General features: G+C 43.6%; 1 protein-coding gene across 2 annotated transcripts in view; it reads right to left on the reverse strand.

Annotated features, from left to right (window-relative positions):
* The window catches only part of ECPAS (Ecm29 proteasome adaptor and scaffold), a 790,558-nt gene that overhangs the window by 241,720 nt on the left and 528,045 nt on the right, over window positions 1-20,793 (reverse strand). For both annotated transcript variants that reach the window (XM_069240017.1, XM_069240008.1), the window contains exons 35-36: window positions 8,144-8,294; window positions 6,688-6,753 (exon numbers count right to left, since the gene is read on the reverse strand). In XM_069240017.1, coding sequence (XP_069096118.1) covers window positions 6,688-6,753; window positions 8,144-8,294 — 217 coding nt within the window. The remainder of the gene's footprint in view (window positions 1-6,687; window positions 6,754-8,143; window positions 8,295-20,793) is intronic.

The following is a 20,793-nucleotide window of genomic DNA, read 5'->3' on the forward strand; positions in this document are numbered from 1 at the left end:
CATCGTGATATGCCGCTGCTCTTGTTGGTATGATGTAGAATCCTCAGGTGGTGAGGGTCTAGCTGGGTAAAGATCCGGATCATTTGGTGTAATAGGATCTGGATCGTACTCATCCCATGGGTCTTGCTCTTCTAATGCATCCCCTATATCCTGCAACCCACCAAGTAGTAAACTAGGTGGTGTGAACCCTAAATGAGTGGGAGATGTTGGTGGAGTATGTTGTGGAGACGTAGGTAAAGGTGGAGATGTGTAAGTATGAAAATAAGTCTTTTCTTTGATAGTCTTCTTCGGAGGTTAAGAGGAATAAAGACTTTCTTCAAAAGTTAGTTTCCTCTTTAGAGGTGGCAAAGGTGATGTTATAATCCGCCCTGTTCCTTGCTGAATTTGAAATCGGTGGTGTCTAGCATTCATAACTATTGGTTCCACCTGTGGTGTAGGAGATGTTACAGCCCAGAGTCACTTTAGAGCAGTGGTTCCCAACCTTTTGATTTCTGTGGACCCCCACTTTAACATTAATGGAACCCAGGGACCCCCACTGAATCATCATTGGAATCCGGGGACCCCCGCTTGAGTCATTACTGGAACCTGGGGACCTAATTTTCAATATTTTTTTATTTTCTAGGCTCTCTCGTGGACCCCCTGAGAAGGCTTCGCGGACCCCCACGGGTCCCCGGACCACAGGTTGGGAACCACTGACTTAGAGCCTTTTGTTTTTTTTTCGGTTCTGAAGCTTTTTTCCGATGGAAACTTTTTGGTGCCGAAATTGTAACTGCTTGGTGTTTCTTTTTCGGTACCGAAGCAACGTACAATTTTGTCGGTGCCGAAATGGAGCTATTGGAGGGTGATGCCGAAGACTTGTCATTGGCTTTTTCCAGTGTTGAGCTGGTATGCGGGGCATTCAAGTAAGTTTCTCGGCTCAGACCATGGCTGGAGGGCAGTGGCAGACCGGTGACCTCTTGTCTTATCCGATGGGAAAGGGGCTTTTTACTTACAGTTTGTGCTGGTTGTACACATTAACTCTCGATGTCCGACTGCACATCAGAGTCCGAATCTTGAACAGAGAAGACCCCCTCTTGTTCCACATCTTCTGCGTGCTCGTCTCCGAAGATGTCCAGTGTATCTTCTGTCTGTTGAGATGCCATTTCCATTCGACGAGCCCTTCGGTCTCTAAGCGTCTTCTTCAACCGAAAAGAATGGCACGCTTCGCAGGTCTGGTGAAAGAAACAAATTACCCCCCTGGTGTTGATCGCTGTGTGGAAACTTCGAATGGCATCAAGAGCAAAACAGGAATGGAGTATGTTCCATCAGGGCTGCATTGTGCGATACCGCATGGAAGAGGTAGACCCAAGTAGGGCCCGACAGGGCCTTTCTGTTTGGAAAGGTTTAAAAAAAAATTGATTTACAGTGTAGAAAAAGGAACCGAGAGCTGAATATTAAGGAATACATGTTCAGGAAACAATACCAACGACAATAGAAAGACGGAAAGAATCCCGGTTTAGGCTGTTTGGAACCGAGAATTCAGAGCAAGAGGAACACACATCCAAAGGCAGAGAAAAACAATCTAACAAAGGACTCGATGCCCATGCGCAGTATTGCCGAGAGACGGGGTCACTCTATTCCCTGACTTGAAAACTTTCTTTGAACAAAAACAAGTTCTACTACTCCGAACCCAACACGAGATGGCGAAGTTATGAAAAGTATGTGTATCTACAGCCACATATGCCATCAAAACTAGTCGTCGTCCCCCCTCCCCCAGCCCATTTAGGAATATGTGTTGATGCAAAACATGCTTCAATATCTGACTTTTAAAAATTTGCTCAACAATGTTGTGCTGCTGAAAATGGACAAACAAATCCCAGGATGTTAATAAAGGAAATGTCCTAAATGTGTGGAGTCTGGCAATTCCCAATATGTGAATGTTTTCTTAAGGAATGCTGTCTGCATACTCGATTATGCACTATTAGCAGAGCTCATGAAATTGAGGCAAAAACACTGTTTATGGTGCACTGTTCATGTAATTACAGATTTCAAACTCAGGACTGCATGGAAATCATAAAAAAAATATATATTTTCTAATTCTAAGTGGCATAAGTAATCTTTTGGTGCATGCACACACAGAACACTGAAGATAATGTTTGTCAGATATTTGGCAACGTTTGGCCAAATCAAGACAATTCCACAGTCTCCCTTACACAGGAACATATCCCTGCCAGGACTTGACCCAAAGCTTTGTTCCTATGGGTGTCCTGAGTGTGTGGGTACCAGATTCGTTTGGGTTTTCTGTGAGTTCAGTGCCTTTATATGTGTTAAACTGGGTATGGTGCATTTTGGAATTTTCAAAAGCACCTGCACACAAAATGCCAGATTTGTGTCACAGATATCACCCCTGGGTTGCATGGAAAAGTACCGTAAACATACTCTTAACACCTACATATTCTAAGGTTTTAAAAGTTGGGTCCCAGACTATCCTCTCCCCGACTGGCTTGCCCGGATAAGGCACAGAACAAGACATTTAACAGATTTGTAAAATGTATTTTCCCAAAACACAGTAGCTTTCTTCAGCCTTCATCACACAGGAACATATCCCTCCCAGGGCCTCACCAAAATCTGTGTTCTTTTAAGTCATCTCAGTGTGGTATTATCATACATGAGTAGGATTCCACGGGTGTGAGGAGGGATCCGCCCTCCAGAGACCAGGGAATATTTTTGACTGGGGGAAATTCCAGTGGGGAATGTTCACAGTATTTGGGCACATGGTCAGTAGATACACAGGGGGATCTGTCAATGGATACTTTGTCCAGCTGCACAGACCTCACATTTAGAATAATCCCAGGTGCCAGATGCCTTTGGTTCTGATGCTGCTTCCTGTGACAGGACAGCAAGTTGCCTAAGCAAGTTAGTCCATTCAATTATATTTTAAGGATTTGTGTCCAGTTCCTTGGTGTGCGTTTGACAGCAAAGTGGGGCTTGGTACAGTGAGTAAGCAAAAGCACACATCCTACTACCGAGTGAAACGTCATGAGTAAAAAAAAAAAAACTGCAGTGTTGCGGGAATAAATTACACCCTCTTAAGATTTTATAATTTATGTATTAAGATTTATCTAAGGATGTGACCGTCATCTAGCCCTCACCATGTCACAACAGTAGAAAAACCAAACCTTATGTGACAAATAATACACAAATGTCATTTGATCGGTAAAAGAGCAAAACTTCCAGAGTCAGACATTCAACATCCAGAGTTATCTAGGTCACTTGCATTCTGGAAGTCTTCCAACAACACTGTACTAGAAAGACTATAGGCCCTAATAAGTAGTTGCTTCTTTCAGGCATCATCATCAATACACTAAAGGCTAGTGGACACGTCCACTGCATCACATCCGACTGTGGTCCGAATTGATCACACAATCAGTGGAACAACTCTTGTTTGCTGATGGCTACCAAGACAGGAAATTGTTTATCTTTAAAAAGATTTTCAGCCATAATCTTTGCAGTGTCCAAAATTAGTTGTGAAGAAATTCATGGCCAGTTCCATGTGAGTGGAGACAAAAGACCAAGCTGCAGGAGGCAGAGAAGATAGTGGTTTTGGAAACAGCATGGGGCTCGCGTTGAAGGCAAAGGGGGTGCTGAAATCAAGGTAACTTGAGATACTGGTGCTGAGCCAATCGGTAGTAGAGGCAGAAGCTTAGGGGCACTGTGACAGTAGAACAAGGCACAACCGTGTTAATTGGTAAAAACAGCCAACAAAACCTGTGTAAAGGCCATATTCCACTGAAGCAACACACTCCTCCTGCAGCATCTAAGAGCTCGTTGTCAGGAAGGTAATAGAGAGGCTTTAAAACTCGCATAGGATGCCCCCTCCCCCTCAGGATTTTGAGCACCTGTGTGGCTTTTCTTTAACTTCTGGAGTTGGTGTGCAACTGTAGGCACAACCTTCAAAAGTGGCCCCAGGTGAATTCCCTAGACACCACAGGCATTTGTAGTGCAGGTTATAAATATCAAACAAGGTGTAAAAACACAAAGGCTTAGGAGGAGACACAACCCAACACAACAGAAAACATGATGTTATCATCATCAAATAAGTGATGAAGCCTCTGCAGCTCTGCATCTCATGTCTGTTGCTTCAGGGAAAAGAGAAATGAAGTCACCAGTGCTCAAGCACAATATATCTCACCAATAAGATTCTGGTGCAGTCATCAGATACCGGTGACAACAACAGATGGCACCAGGGACTAGACATTGTTACAAAAATTCGGGAATACAGTCTGGTTGCAGGAGAAAGTAAAGTTATGGAAGATGCAGAAGCTGGTATCAATTAGAAAAGTAGACTGGGTGTATAGATGTGAGAGACTGTTCTTGAGCCATTTGCTAGGAACTGCAAAAATGATGACTGCTGCCTGTAGGCAGAACCACAAAGTATACTTCAATGGCAGCAAACGATTGTAATGAAACGGCTGATACACAGTGAATTATGAGTTGCAACTATTTTCGAATATACAGTGACTTCAGGCTATGTCCTGGGTAAAAATTTCAATGTTGCACTCTGCCAGGCTGAGAATCTTCAAACAGATGAGGAGAATGGCAGTCATAAAATGCACATGTGAAAGAGAACATACCAGTGCAGTGGTAGATGGTGAGAAGATAAAGATTGAGTTTATTGGAGATTAAATTTATGGCTCCAAGAAAGCTTGCACATGGAGGAGGAAGAGATGATATAACTATCTGATCATAAATAAGTAAAACCACTGCCAAATGAGTTGCATAGGTTACCTTTATCATTTATCTTTCAAATAAATAAAAACATGCATCCAAAAACTGGTTGAGATCCATGTGTGCAGTGTACATAAAATTGTGCAGGGTTCAGAAATAAAACATTTCTCCCTGTACTATTGTGTTTAAATAATAAAATGAAATTGGCAAAGCACGCAACCTATCACTGCCTCCTGGCGTTGGTTTAAGAAGCGCACTCAGTTTATATCTATCTGCAAGTGCAAAATCATTACACATGGAATAGTGTTATGCCATGTTTGGACAAAAGCGTTTATTTGGGGCTCATGCTTTGAAATTAATGCGAAAGCACATACATGAGGGGCCCATGATTTCTATTATAAATTTATTTTACGACAAACCATACATCAAACGATTGGTTATCAGATCATTTCTCTTGCAGATTCACATTTTATGCAGAATCTCACCATCTAATTTTGGGCTTTGAAAAGTTCAAGAACTATTTTCAAGATTTAATTTTGGGTAATGCCTAAAGGAGTAAATCCTTTGTCACCACTGAAGCCTATAGTTCAACAGGTTCTACCTCACAGTTACTTTTTCTACAGCTGGATATGGATAGGAGTCAAGAAATTCTTCGGTTATTAGCCTTAAAAACTGCTTTACTAATTGCCATTACATCGGCCAGGAGAATTAGTTAACTGCAGCCATTTTCTATGCACCCTACTTATACATCTTTCTATCCAGACAACCTGGTGCATATGACATGTGCCTCTTTCCTCCTGAAAGTGGTGAAATGTTTTCATGTGGGCCAGACCATCATCGTGCCTACTTTCCTTGCTCCCCTTTAACTTTCCAGAAAATAGAAGAGACTCCACCGACTGGACCCAAAAACAGCGTAGTCGTACTACGCTGAGAGTACCAGAGAGTTCCAAGTGGACTATCAACTGCTCATTGGGTTAATTAAGGCAAAGAAAGGGAAGGATATGCAGAAACAGACCATGCCATGATGGATAGTGCTCTGAATTCATATTTGTTACACATTAGCCAAGAAGCAACCCCCTGGGGTCTTGTGTGCTCATTCTACTAGAGCCAAGGCTGTGACCAAAGCTACCCCGTGAAGTCCCAGTCCTTGCCATGTCAGGCTGCAATGTGGGTGTCTCTGCACCTAGAGCTGAAAGATACTACCTACTGCCATACAAAGATACGACTCAAAGTTTTCAGTGCAGCCTGGGGAGAATTCTAAGGTACCATGCTCTACCAGATAAGGCATTTCCAAAGGTAAATAACTTGTACTTCTGCGCTACAAATACCATAGTGAACATTTTAACACTGCAATCTTACTGAAAGTTAAAACATATTTTACGTCATTTTATATTTTAATAGTGATAGATTCAATAGAATTGTGAAACTGGACAAAATCCAAGTCAGGGGAAATCCCACTGAGAACAGAGTTTGTGGGTATTCATAGGCCCTATTGAGCACAAAACTGATGATGAATGTAAGTTGTGTAATAGTAAAGTTAAATTGTAAAATAAATGAGTTAAGAGGAAATCAAGCAGGTCCAAATTAAGCACACAACATGCAATACAAACATAACAGAATGCAATGTATAAAATTCTCAGTGCTTACTGTTCGTCACAGTGATAATGACAGTGGTTACAAGCAGTAGCAGTGAAGCCGAAGTGGTAAGTGGGGGAGATCTATACAAATGGGGAGCAGGAAGAGCCTATTTCCTTTGTTTGCATTATTCCCTATGACATCTTGGCAGTACAACTCCTCACAACCTCAATAAGAATGTATGCATATGTTGTTTCACTAATGCTGACAAGTCAAACAAGTGAGCCAAATGAGCAGGTAGCCATTAAAGGTGGTGACCAAGAAATAGAGTTTACATTAATATGGTCAAGGAGTGTGATCTGGCTCATAGTACATCTAAAAACAGCATGAATCACGGGTACCTACCATATTGATCGTTTCCATCATGGGTGATGATTTAGCAGCACTGAGCCTCGCGTTATCCATTGCGTTCTAGTAGAAACATGAAAATTATATGTTTTAAAGCTAGAGCAGTATTTAGATTTGTACAAAATAATACAGTCACAAGTTAAAGTTATCTGACAATTTTACATGCTGGGCTGTAAGGTGATTTTCAGTGAACTTAAGAATATTGACACGTAGGGAATGTCACAGAAACCATGTTATGCAATTACAGTGAGAGTCAAGGGAAGGGGCAGAGGGGGGCCCTTCCCAGTTAATACCTCTCACCCTTGACTGTCACACTGCAGAAGCAAAACGGTTTGGCAGAATACAGGTAGAAGGCAGAGGTTGTGAGACTTTGCCTTACCTCATTAAACGGCTCATGCTGTCAATGAATGCCAGCTGTTGTCTGGGACATGCATGTGCATGACACAGGGTCTGATTTAGACATTAGCAAATGGAACACTACATCAAAAACTCACCGGATTACCCTGTCTGTCAAATTATTGGTCCACCCGCCTCATTTAAAGACACACAAACCAGCAGATTTCCTTCAAAGGAGCTTGTGTAGGCTCAACCAACTGACAGCGTAGGGGTCGTTAGAGGAAAGACAAACACACTGCATGCCCTATTTAGGGTGGATGATGTAATGACGACTTTTGGTGTCTTTCACTTGGCAGTGAGTGACAGAAAGCATCAAAGGTGTAGAGGGTCATTTGTGTTTGGTTTCTCAATAACAAACAACCACATTTACAATCCTGGGGTCAGTCAACAACATGCGACAACCATACTTTTTACAGCTCCTGAAATTGGGTGATGTAAAAGAAAACCTGATAAAAACAACTTAAAATAATGCGATGTAAACCATATGGTTAGAATGCTAGCAAGATCACAACTGGATTTCTTACATATGGTGTGTTAAATAAAAACAGTATGCCCTTCATTCAAAGTTAAGTTTACATCTGTTATGAACGACACAACTTCCATCAGGTATAAACTGAAGGAGATTGTGAAAGGAAAAGAGGTCTGTAATGGTAAAATTAAATGAGAATCAGGTGCAGTAAACTGCATCCAGTCGTTATTCTCCAATCTGACGTCAAAAATTTAAAATGGGTTAGCACAATTGCCCCAACATAAACAAATTGAGGTAACAAATTTACACTAGGACCATTCTAACACATAGCATTACTGGCCTCAGGCCTACATAGTGCGAGGATATAATTTCACATGATCCTAGTAGTAGTGCCACCTGACAACTTGAGATATTTCAAGAGATTAAGAATCTGAGGTGAAAAATATATGGACAAAGTAATTACAATCATTTCATTGGTGGTTCTTATCTTGACCATTAATTGAAAATGCAGTCAAAACATTATTGTTTTTTTTTTGCTTTCAATGCAAATCTTTACACAAATATGATCGACAACTAGTATCAACATACTTTCTCTTGATCCGTAGCTCGTAGGCTAAGATAGTTAAGGACCTGTGGTTCCAAGACACTCAGTGACTCTAAAAGGGCAGGGATGAGCTTTGGTGTGTGAGGTTTCAGCATGGCTCCAGCACTTTTACTGATTTTCACAAGTGTGTTAATGCTGAAAAAAAGCATACAAGTGTGTTAATTTATAAAATGCTTGCAACACTCACACTGGCATATGCACATACATGTTCCTTGAATATTTATGACAGAAAAAGAATGAAACATCATTGAATAATAACTATGTTTTCTTAAGTATCACCTCACAAAATCAGGATGAATTGTGTTCAAGGTAGTATCATATGGATTGCTCAAAACCCACATCATGCAAAAATGGCTTGCGTGTTGCTCTTTTTACACCAAAATGTGTTTATTTAAACTAAACGGTAGATTAAATATAGGCTATAATATAGAAAATATTTACATTTACATATGTATTTGTTTGGCACGTTTTTCTATTTAAACAAGCCCTTTAGCGGTGGTGAGATCTTTACTTTTTGTGTATAAAGTACACTGTACTCTGCAGAGGTAAAAGGTCCATGTTATAATAAAGAATGGTTGGGAAAAACTTTCAGTTTAACGTTTTCAATGGCAGTATCTGACTTTACGGCTTTGCCAGTGCTTTTTGGCATTCCTGTTTCACATCAGCAAAAAGAAATGCTTACTTGTCAATACAGAACAGGAGAGGCAAAAAAACAAACAAGCACGGTCATAGACAACAGGTCTTGCCTTTGGAACCTTATAAGTATTTAGACATGCAGCACACAGAGATAAAGAGACAGCCGGGAAGGGGCCGGGAGAAAAACAGGGGTATAGATAGTCAGAGGGACAGGACTTGGATAATACAGAAGGACAGGCCCAGAGAGAGGAATAGGTAAAAAGATGGCAGAGGGCCATAGATACAATATGATCCTATGAAAAAAGGTTTAACGTGGTTGCCGGAAACAACCAGATTTTTTGATGGTGATCCGTGTGATATGTCGCATCTTAACTGTCAGTCATTTACGTTTGTCATAAATATATGTTAGTGAGCAGATTGACACCGAGCAATAATGTACTATTATTAATGGGGGCTGTCCCTCTCTGCAACTGAAGGTCTCGGCTAACAAACATGGCTGGGCTTTACTCGAAAGCAATGATTCTTTTTTAATGTTATTATTAATATTTTTAAGCAATACATAATTGTGCATGTCAAAAATATTATGAGATTTTACAGGACAGGGGAGACCATAACATATTTAAAAAGAAGAATTTGGAGCTTGTAAAATTCGAATTTAGGCATTCATTGAACATTTTCTCAAAAATGAGGACGTGGTGCCTATTTCTTGAAATTCTGTTACCTCTAGTCCCCTAATTAATTCTGTGAAAAAAGAGAAGTTAGAAAGTAAGAAGGACAATTCCAACTTGAGGAGACGCCATGAGCTGGTAGTGAAAATGGAAGATGCTCCTAAGTGAGAAAAGAAACAAGCATTTGCAATGCAATAGGTCTCGCATTTGCTCGAGTTAGAGCTATTAGCGTTGTAAACTCCTAACCGGACTTTTCTTGCCACATAAATTTAAAGAAAAAAACTAGCATGATCGCGCTATGTAAAACCCAGCACGATGGCGCTGAAATTAAAAGCAAAAAATAAAATGAGCGCGATCGCGCTATGTTAAATGAAAAGATAAAGTAGTACAGAAACCAGGCTGAAAACATGGAACCTCTTATCTAAACACCAGAAAAGGTATGACGTATGCATGCCTTTCACTAATGAAATCAAGCGGATTTTGAAAGGCAAGCCAAGGAACCAATGAAAGCAACAAGCGTGACATGGGTGTTGTTAAAAGCTCAAAGAGAGATTACAAGAGAGACGAAGCGTTTGTGCGCTCGACCCTAAAAATACACTGACAAAAGGAGAAGGGAGAGAGCTTACGGGACTGGGGGAGGAGCACATGGTAACGAGGAGCTAGATAAAACGGGGAGCACCACGGCGGGCACATTTGCTGCACATAGGGAGAGGGGGCAGTGACACAAAAGCCGATAAGAGGAACGTTAGAGGCAGAAAACAGGAACCACTAATAGCGAATAAACAGAGCACAAACCACTCGCGAGGATAGTGCAGAAACGCAGCTGCACCGTCGTTCTTGGCTAAAATTGAAGACTATTGGCACTGCACCACCTTTTAATAATACATTCTGTCCGACATAGATCCCAGCTTGTTTACGAGCAGTACGCCTCTCCACTCTATGGCTACTTAAGTCTTTGCAAGAGCACACAGAATCTAACTCAAGGCAGCAAACCCCGCGTTAGTTCGGCACCTAACATATAAATACATCAGTTGAAAAATACCTGTGCATCTAGCGGCAGGTAGAGCAGCTTGCTACGATAATGTATACGCTAGTTATAAAACTACTTTCGTCATAATAAACACTTATCTGTATATGGATGCTGCAGATTTCACTGTACGCATTCTCTGCACAATTGGATGGTCACCAATGTCTGCCAACGCGGTAATTACTGGCCCAACTATTGCTTGGGAGAGCTGCGGTTTGCCATGGCACACCGTGATTAAGGTGCAATAAAGTTATTCTTTAGTACATTCTCCCGATCACTCAAGTGGCAACTGGACTGTGGATTTCCTTAACGTTTTTTTCAGCCTCAATATGTTATATATAGTTAAGCGATAAGCCAGGCGAGAGTTACAGAATAGGTGTCTGCCCTCCATACAGTGATGACTGGTGCAATTTAAAAATGGTGGGGTGTAAATGCATGGCCCATATTGGATTTAGTGAGCGAAGCACACCAGCTCATCCTTTCCCAGGGGGTACTGGAGTATTCTCTCGTAAGAAAATGTTGAAAATTAGAGCATATTGAGGTGCATTTTAAAGCATAGCTTGATCAAGAAAATGAGCATGCAGTGACTTTGCATCTCTCTCCACCACCTGCTATTAGTAGGTGGCTAATGGATCCAACCCAGTAGTCAGAGAACCTTGTCTGTGTGGACCTCTTTGTTTGTGCACAATGTATTATCTCATCACTTCGTGTAGTCTGCAGTAACCTACCTCAAAACCCAAGGAGGGTAAACCAGTGCTTAATTTGAGCCAGCGGTTGAAGAGGGGGGCCACTGGCACTCATTTTTAGGGACCGGTACTCACACATAAGCTTTATTCAGTCAAATTTAACCATCAAAGCAATACAATCGCAGCTAAAATAACAGTAAGTACATAATAAATACAGAATTAACATAGGATTAAACGATCAATTAGTCATAAAAAGGAAAAAGAAAACATGTATGCTAAAAATCCTTAACGTCCTTCACCAGAAGCTATCTAATGGCCTATATAATGATAAGAAACTATCTCTCATTGTCATCCTATATGCAACTAACGATGGATCAAGGTAATCATAAAATTATTGTATAAAATCAATGTATAAATACATTTAAGAATTATAATCACTTAAGGACAGATCATTTTGGCTTTTTAAGAGGCATATTTGTATGTGCCATGCGGCAGCAAGGAACTTGCTGACCACACAGATTAAAAAAGTGGGGGTATCTCTCATCATCAGTCTTAATGCATCTTTGCAATGTCTCATGCCCATATTCCTACAAACTGGGCGAATCCACTTTTGCCGAGCTATCCCATAGGCAGGACTAATGAACATGAAATGTACTTGAGTTTCCAAAGTACAATTACAGCTAGGGCATAGATCAGCTGTCAATGCAGGTCACCACATACTAGTAAAAGACCTCAGAGGTAAGCACCCATACCTGAAATGGACATACAAGCTTTTGCTTAATAAATCGGGGATTAAATCCAAGAAGGGTTCAAAGTGAGGGTGCCACTTGAAGTCAAGAAGTTGGGATGTCAGTCGACCGTATGACGTACATAGCAAGTACCTGTTCCTGACATAAGACCAATAAACTGATTTCAAATGATGTTTCTGGGCCCTCCTTAGATTGTGGGGTTGACTCCAGAAGTCCCTAAGTCCCAGAATATGAAACCATCTCGCAATATGATTGAGCTAGGGAATAGAAAGTGCATTAGGTCTCTCTCAGATGTCTTGTAGAGAGTCCTTGTACAAGGCTAATTCCGGGGTGGTCCAAATACGTACCCAAAAAAGTAAGGGTCTTGTGGCTATTAAGTCAGAAATACGGGTGAATCCAAGGTCCAAAAACATTGGAATCAATGGGGTATTACAAGAGCATGCCAAAAGAGATCTTATAAAGCTATTTTCTCCCACAGATAATTTACTAACATTTGAGAATCCCCAAATCTCTGCAACATAGGACGCTGCACCCTGGGCCTTCACTAAAAAGATTTTGATAACTGGAGAGACAGCTTTCGCAGTAGTAGATTTATAAAACCGCAAACTAGCCCCAGATCTAGGTGCTAACAGTGCTGTGCTCTTGTCAACCTTGGCCTCCCATTGCATACTGTTACTTATTCTTACCCCCAGGTAATCAATAGAGCTTACCTTGCTTAAAGGGAGCCCCACTGAGTAAAATGGTACATCTTTTGATGGGGCCACAACCAAGGGTCATAAATTTGGTTTTGCTAGAGTTAAGTTCCAATCCATAATCTGCGCATAAAGCGCTGAATCTATCCACTAGGACCTGCAGGCCCATAGGAGTTTTGGAAATTAAAAGTGAATCATCAGCAAATAACAGGATCGGAATTGTTTGGTTATTCAGGGATGGAGCATCGTTTTTACAGTCCGTTACAATTTCAACCACCTCATTAATGAACAAAGAAAAGAGAGTGGGAGCAAGGACACAGCCCTGGCATACCCCCCTCCTAATATCTATTTGATCCGTAAGTTCCCCCGGCTACCCCATCTCACTCTTGCATAGGTATTCTCATGTAACCTTTGAATTAAATACACTAAATTCCCCGGGGCACCAATTCTATTCAAAACATCCCATAGCTTCCCTCTAGGGACAAGGTCGAAAGTGGATCTTAAGTCCACAAAGGCAAAATACATTTTTTTTTTTGCTAGAGTAACATATTTCCAAAATAACAAAGAAAGCCTAAAGACCTGGTCCATTGTGCTAGTTTTCAAACAAAACCCAGCCTGAAGAGGGGATAAAGCCTGAGTGTCATGAACCCATTCCATGAGCCTATCTAAAACTTGCTTAGCAAAGATCATTTGCAATTATCGATAAGACTAATTGGTCTAACGTTGCCTGGTGAGCCTACATCACCTTTTTTATATATGGGGATTATTTCCGCCCCGTGCCACGTGTCCGGGATAGGGCCACCTGCTGCTATGGCGTTCGATAGTGTGTTTACATACCACGTCAAGATAACGGGTTCATAATTGACCAAGTCCCCCGGTATCTTATCAGGCCCGGGAGCTTTGGCTGGTCTCAAAGAATTAATGGCTGCTGTAGTTTCAGCCAACGCGAAAACAATATCCTTCGCAGGGCCTTCAACAGAGTCTACATTCGTCGCCCCCATTACACATAAGGTCATGTTGTACTGGGGCAGCGTAAATTTCAGAAAAATGGGCCACCCATCTTTCTGGCTGAATGTGCATGAATCTGGCCCCTCTATACCTACTGGCCAGCAACCTCCAGAAGGAGCCATCATCTCGATTCCTGACTGCATCCAGCATCCTTTGCCAAATCACATGTTCACAAGTTTTTTTTGTGCTATTTCCAGGGCCTTGGTATACCCGAGTCTGGCCTTTCTAATCTCCCCCTGTGAGTGTGTTTAGAGGGCTAATTTTAAATTGGACCTTGCATGGGTACAGTCCCTAATGAACCATTCCCTAGATTGAGTTTGATCAGGGGTATGCCTAGAGGGGGGTATTTCTTGTAAAAAATGCCCTGTAGGGTACTTGCCATTTCTGCTCAGAATTGGGATGTTGTCAACCTCTTGCTCACAATAACTAGAGAGGAGTTTTAGAAAAGATGAATAGATTGCCTTGATCGTATATGGATTTGATATTACTTTTGTCCAGCTAACACAGGTTTGTCTATGATTCAAAAGAGGAATGGGGACGTCAGTAGTCTCTAAGTTCTTAACTCTTCTATACATGGTTGGATAAGGTAAGGCAGAAAGGATTGTGGTCACTATTGTGACGAATTTCAACCTTCGTGTCTAAGGTCCTAGTCCAAAGCCTCACGTCCACCAGGAAATAGTCAATGGTACTTGAAGAAGCCCCAAGCTTAAAGGTGGGGGCACAATTTGGATCTGATCTAGTGAGACCATTGCATTCTTGTAAACCGTATCTAAGTCCATCTGTGAGGCGACAAGAGCCGATGCAGGAAACATCCTCCTTCGATTGAGGAATACCCCAGTATTCGTCTTCCTCAACTGTCAAATTACTGATAAGATTTTTAGATTCAAAAGTACAATTCATATCACCCGCAACCACCAGGAACCCTGATGGATGCAGGTACTCCATATGTTCAGCCAAGTGGGCAAGCACCTTAGACTCTAAGCCTTGTGGAACAGACCTTGCATACACATTGACCATATTCACTGTAAAACCAGGTTGGATTGTGAGTTGAACTCCTATTAAGTCATGTGAATTGAGGCTTAGTACTAAGTGGTCACATTTTAATTGTTTATTCAACAAAATCGCAAGACCACCTTTCGGTCTACCAAAACCCCCAGAATGGTGGTTGGGCAAGGGAAAAATAAGTTATAAACCCATCAAGATAGAACGCCTCTTCGTCCAAGTTTCCTGGAGTAGGCATATGTCTTGATTGTTAAAAAAATGAACCCACTCAGGATCTCCCAACTTTTTCCCTACTCCTGCCATATTCCAAGACATAACGGCAAGTTCTGGGTATACGGTTTTAATCCTAGTTCGAGTATGAGATATTCTCTGGGTTTCCAGGCCGTTCTTCTCTACCAACCCCAGTAGCTACATTGATAAGCCCCCACAAGGGGCAATATTTAGTCAATCCAAGTCAGATAACAAAGGAGAAGGATTCTCTGATAAGGTTATTGGGCGGCTATTTGATAAAGATTGGGCCCCACTCATATGACCATCAGATAGGGTGCAACAACTATGAGCCTTGCCTCTGGGTGGATGCATGCGAAGACCAATACCGGCTCCACTGCCGGTTCTCAGGGAGCCAGTCCTTATATCAAAAGCAATGAGGTTGTCCACCATAGTTATATCAGTGAAAAGAATTTAAATAAAATCAACACCTGATAGACTTGGGCCCTCATTATAAGACCGCCCGGGCTGTTTTGGAGTTTGTACCGCCAAAAGGCTGGTGGTACAAACTCAGGCATTACGACCGTGGCGGAAGCTCCACGGTCGCACCACCTGGACCACTTTTGTCCCGCGGTTGTAATCCCCCAGGGCAGCGCTGCTTGCAGCGCTGTCCAGGGGATTACGAGTCTCCCTCCCGCCAGCCTTTTCATGGCGGTATGAACAGCCATGAAAAGGCTGGGGGAAAGGGGAGTCACAGGGCCCCTGCACTGCCCATGCCACTGGCATGGGCAGTGCAGGGGCCCCCTGCCATGGCCCCATGGAGCTTTTCACTGTCTGCATAGCAGACAGTGAAAAGTGCAACTGCACCCGTCGCACCGCCGCCGGTTCTATTTGGAGCCGGTCTCCCGTGTTGTGGCCGAGATCCCTGCTGGGCCGGCAGGCGGAAACCAGGTTTCCGTCCACCGGCCCAGTGGGGATCTCCAAATAGACACCGCGGGAGTGCAGCTGCATTGGCGGCCACGCATCGGTTTCAACTTGAAATGAGGGCCTATGTGTGCACACCTCCAAAATGTCAGACCGGATAACCGAGAAGCATTTCCGCTGTGTACGTATCCAGTGAGTGACTTTATTAATGAGGGAATCATGTGTTTCTTTGTAGCCAGCTGGTAACCTGGTGACCCCTATCATATAAATGTAGGCATCCTTCCTTCGCCAATCGTGTCTCCCCTTCATGTCGCACACCTTTGTGTGTCTAGGTAGGCCAGGGGAGGGAAGTCTGGAGAAACTGGCAGGCACCTGTACACCCATATCTCCCCTAAAATCTTCAGGGGTAACAGTTTGACGGGAGATAGGTAGTTCCCCTGAACCGAGTATATACTCATTTTTGGTTGAGTCTGAGTAGGGCATTCGCCCCGTAGTAACTGGCGCGGGTAAGCAGGACACCTTTCCCTTCACTACCGTGTCTCTGGGACTTGCCCTAGGCTCACGGCATACGGGGCAATTACCCACTTGGCCACTAATATCTGGTACATCCTGCATGCTTAGCCCCCCAGTCAACACGGGATTATAGTCATCCTCATTGGACAGTTTGCAATTGCATGTTGCCCTCTGTTCAGATAGTCCAGAATTTTTATTCAGAGTAGTTAATACCATGGACTTTAAAACGTCTAACTTCTGGAGAATAATTGCCAACTCAGATGCTCCATTTGGTTGTGTCTTCCAAACCTGTTTCCCCATATCTAGTTAGTCAGAGACTAAAAGCAAGGGACATTCTAGACTCCCAGTGAAAGTAGACAAGACTGAAAATCTATTTGTGCAGAGGATGTCGGTAGAAGATATGGCCCTCTGACTGACTTGAAGGTGGAATGTCCCTGGCTTGGAGGCGTTCAGTAGGTATCGCGCTCAAAACAGGTGTCTTCGATGGTGAAGGAGTTGGTGCCTGGATTTTAGGGGGAGGGTTAAAATCCGCTTCTAAGGCTAATTGGGACGTCTGGGATTTTTTCTTGAAGAGGTCAGGGATCTTCCTGTGCGAAGATTTTTCAGTGTTTGAGGGGGCAGAGATGGAAGGCCTCCTCAAAATTGCCTCCACCTCCTCAAATAATGAGTCAATGGCTTTAAACTGGTTCCTGCTGGTATTAGAGTATCCGTCCACTTTCCCACTTGCCCGCTTCTTGTGTTTTTTAGTTCCAGAAGGGGGCACTGGAATGTCAACTGCTTTCCGCTTCCCCACAGCTTGAACTCATAACAAAAATTTTATGGGGAGAAAGAGTAGAACAGATACCAGAAGACAGTGCCGTAGGTCTCCTTACCTGGGACACTTGCGGTCAGAGGCCAAGGAGGATGGTCCAGCCCAGACTCGAGTAAGCGTCGACAGGCGTCCCCCACCGTGGCAATCGTGGCCCCTAAACTGGGGCCTAGGAGTGCCTGGAATACTGGGAGGTAAGGTCCTAACTCCCCAGGCAGCTAAATCATCCTCCAGACAAAAATCTCGGGTCTCAGAGGGGTTGCCCAGCCCGACCTCCAACGCCCTTCGACGGGAGTGGATGGGCCCGCCCTTGGCCCGGGCGCGTCCTGCGCAGTGGGGCTATGCAGCGCGATTTAAAGCGCCTGCGTGTGAGGTACAGCCCCCAAGCAACAGCAGACTCCTGGGACCACGAGTCCCACCAGGAGTGGAGGCACCAGGGATGCGAGGCGGCAGGCAGCGGGGCTATGCGGTGCGCTTTAAAGCGCCCGCGTGTGAGGTCCAGCCCCCAAGCAACAGCAGACTCCTGGGACCGCGAGTCCTACTAGGGTTGGAGGCATCAGGGATGCGAGGTGGCAGGCAGTGGGGCTATGTGACGTTCCCCACCGTGGCAATCGTGGCCCCTAAACTGGGGCCTAGGAGTGCCTGGAATACTGGGCGGTAAGGTCCTAACTCCCCTGGCAGCTAAATCAACCTCCAGACAAAAATCTCGGGTCTCAGAGGGGTTGCCTAGCCCGACCTCCAACAGCCTTCGACGGGCGTGGATGGGCCCGCCCTTGGCCCGGGCGTGTCCCACGCAGTGGGGCTATGCAGCGCGCTTTAAAGCGCCCGCGTGTGAGGTCCAGCCCCCAAGCAACAGCAGATTCCTGGGACCGCGAGTCCCACCAGGAGTGGAGACACCAGGGATGCGACCGGTACTCATATTTCCTCCTCCCACTTTGACCCAGAGCGCGAGACAGACAAAAACACAAGGGTAAGGGAGAAGAGAAAGATGGAAGGTGTCGAAGGGAGAAAGCAGAAATCTAGAAGAATGAGTTAAAATGGCAGACATGAGGCTAAATCAAGACTACACAGCACACCAATATTCTAAAGTGCTGGCTGAGGTTTCTGAGCCAAACTCTGGGTCCCTTGTACTTAATCATTTACAAATCGAGCACTAGCGTTAGCAGTGCCCTGGCATGTATTCTCTGAAGTAGCAGGTAGTTGGCAGAACTTTGCAATGGTGTGTGCTCCCAGTAGAAGTTATCAAAATAAATGCAAACATGACAATTTATGAACACAAGAAACGGAAGCCTCAACAATGCATTAAGGAAATGAAGATCAATCAATCAATCAATCAGGGATTTTCAGAGCGCAGCTATTCACCCGTGAGGGTCTCAAGGCGTTGGGGAGGTGCGGTGGTGAGGGTGGGGGGTTATGAGGATCAGTCGAAAAGCCAGGTCTTGAGGTCCTTTCTGAACTGAGACCGGGTGGGAGATTGCCTGAGGTGGATGGGGAGGGTATTCCAGGTCTTGGCGGCAATGTGGGAGAAGGATCTTCCTCCCGCTTGGTGAGGGCCTGGGCAGCAGAGCAGAGTTGGCTGGCGGGAGTGTAGAAGGAGAGCCTGTGGTTGAGGTAGGCTGGTCCGGCATCGTGTAGGGCCTTGTAGGCGTGGGTCAGGAGCTTGAAGGTGATTCTCTTGTCGATAGGCAGCCAGTGTAGGTCTCTTAGAAGGGTGGAGATGTGGCTACAGAACAGATTTACACCAAATAACAGAGGGTTCTTTCTGGACCAAGAGTTAGCTTTCTGCCAAATTTGGTGTAGATCCATCCAGTGGTTCGGGATGTAGTCATGTTCAAAGTCCCCATGGAAATTAACATGGGGAAAAGCTGAAGTGAGCGTCAATTTTATTTGGAAAATGTTGTGAAGATTCATCAACCAGCACCAAAGATATAGGCAAGTCAAAAAATGCTTTTCTTATGGAAACTAGGTCCTAACTATATCTACCTAGTGAAAACGCCACTGGGTAATATCTATACATAGACCCACATCTTCATAGGTCACTTCCATAGGTCACTTACATCGCGGGCTTATGAACACTCAAGCCAGATGCCTGGATTTGGCATACCTCAAGGTCTTCTTGGATCCTTGAGCCCAGAACAAGCTGGGCTTTCATATGGCATCTGCCTGCTCCCCCCCCCCCTTCTAACTTCATGTGAGAAAAATTAATAAGTGCGAGTAGGAGATACCCATCTAGTAGCAGAATTGCTTATTGTGGTAACCAGACGTTTTGCAGTAAGTCTTGGCTTCCCCACTTGAACAAATTTGGTGACCCTGGGCAAATATTTTATGTCACCAAGCCTCCTTTTTCTTCAGTATCACAAATGAGAATACTTTCAAATGCATAGGTTAAGGAAGTGAGTTGTATAAAAATCTCTTACGTTTAACAGACTATAATGTTGCTCCATCCATTATAATTGAGGACACATATGAGGTACACATGACAATTGGCTTGCGTCTGATTTCAGTGGTGGCAATGATGTTAGTGCAGGAAGAGGCATGAATATTTCCATGTTCATGTTTTAATGCTATACCTTTTAATAAATGCCTTTCAATTCAGTGATATAAAGTGAAGTACCAAAGCGAAACACATCCACATTTTAAAGAAATACACCTTAGAAAGCAAATATATCACATTTTTACACAATATTTTTTGCATGATTTACATGGATATTTTTATGTCTCAACTTGCTTATGACTGTTTTGAGCCAAAACAGACACTTGGCTCTCTTCTGGCCTGACTCTCCCTGTGAATATGCTGGCTAGCCCACCTCTACTCAGGCTCCAACAACAGTGACTTGAGGTCACTATGCAACAGACACTGATTTGAAGACACTGTCAGGCAAGACCAAGCAAGTAATTGTAAAGGGGTTGTCCCACCCCATACACCTCCCTAAACCTACATCCCTTGCCACGTTTGAATTGTCTACGCTGGAGCAATAAGAATCCACATGTTTGACAACCAACACATTTTCCTCATTACATACAAAATTAATGGTAGCAGGGGAATGCGGATGACAATATCCCTAACAAGCTCATCAAGAGAGCACTGCCTTGACATTGTAGGTGAGGGTAACTGGATGCAAAGTTTTGGCACTTTATATGTGGTTAGCAGGTCTACTGTTGGTGTAGTAAAATGTTAAAAATTATGATTCAGTACTGGGAGTTAATCTCCCACTCAAGAGTTTGTTGAAGGCTCTTGCTTAGGAAATCTCTATGCAACACCTGGTGGCCATTTTCCCTCTTCGAATGAGAAGCACCTTGTGGTAAATTTGCGCCTGAAAATTTCAGAGAGCTAACTGTATTGATGGTCACCTGCAGTTGTGGACTGAGAAATGACATACCCAGTAAACAAGTTGTTTTTTTCCAGTATTGGCCTCTGCTTGGAAAGACAAGGTGCAAATTTAGTCTTGGATTTGGGACTCAATCAAAGATGCCATCATTTCCAGCAGGTTTAAAACCATTTGCTAAATTACAGGACACAACAGCTGGGAAGGGGAAGCAGCACCTGAAATGTGATCACTATTTGTAGGCTGGGGTAAGCTCTGCCTGTGAATGAATTGAGTACGGCTCGCCTGAGTTTGCTGGGGAAACAGATGTGTCTTTTTTACGTTGACTGTAAAGCCAAATCTGTGAAGCAGACTAGATCGTTGGCGGTAGTGTGAGGCCAAGGTATTG

The sequence above is a fragment of the Pleurodeles waltl genome, chromosome 1_2 (genome assembly GCF_031143425.1).
Source record: "Pleurodeles waltl isolate 20211129_DDA chromosome 1_2, aPleWal1.hap1.20221129, whole genome shotgun sequence".
Lineage (NCBI taxonomy): Eukaryota > Metazoa > Chordata > Amphibia > Caudata > Salamandridae > Pleurodeles > Pleurodeles waltl.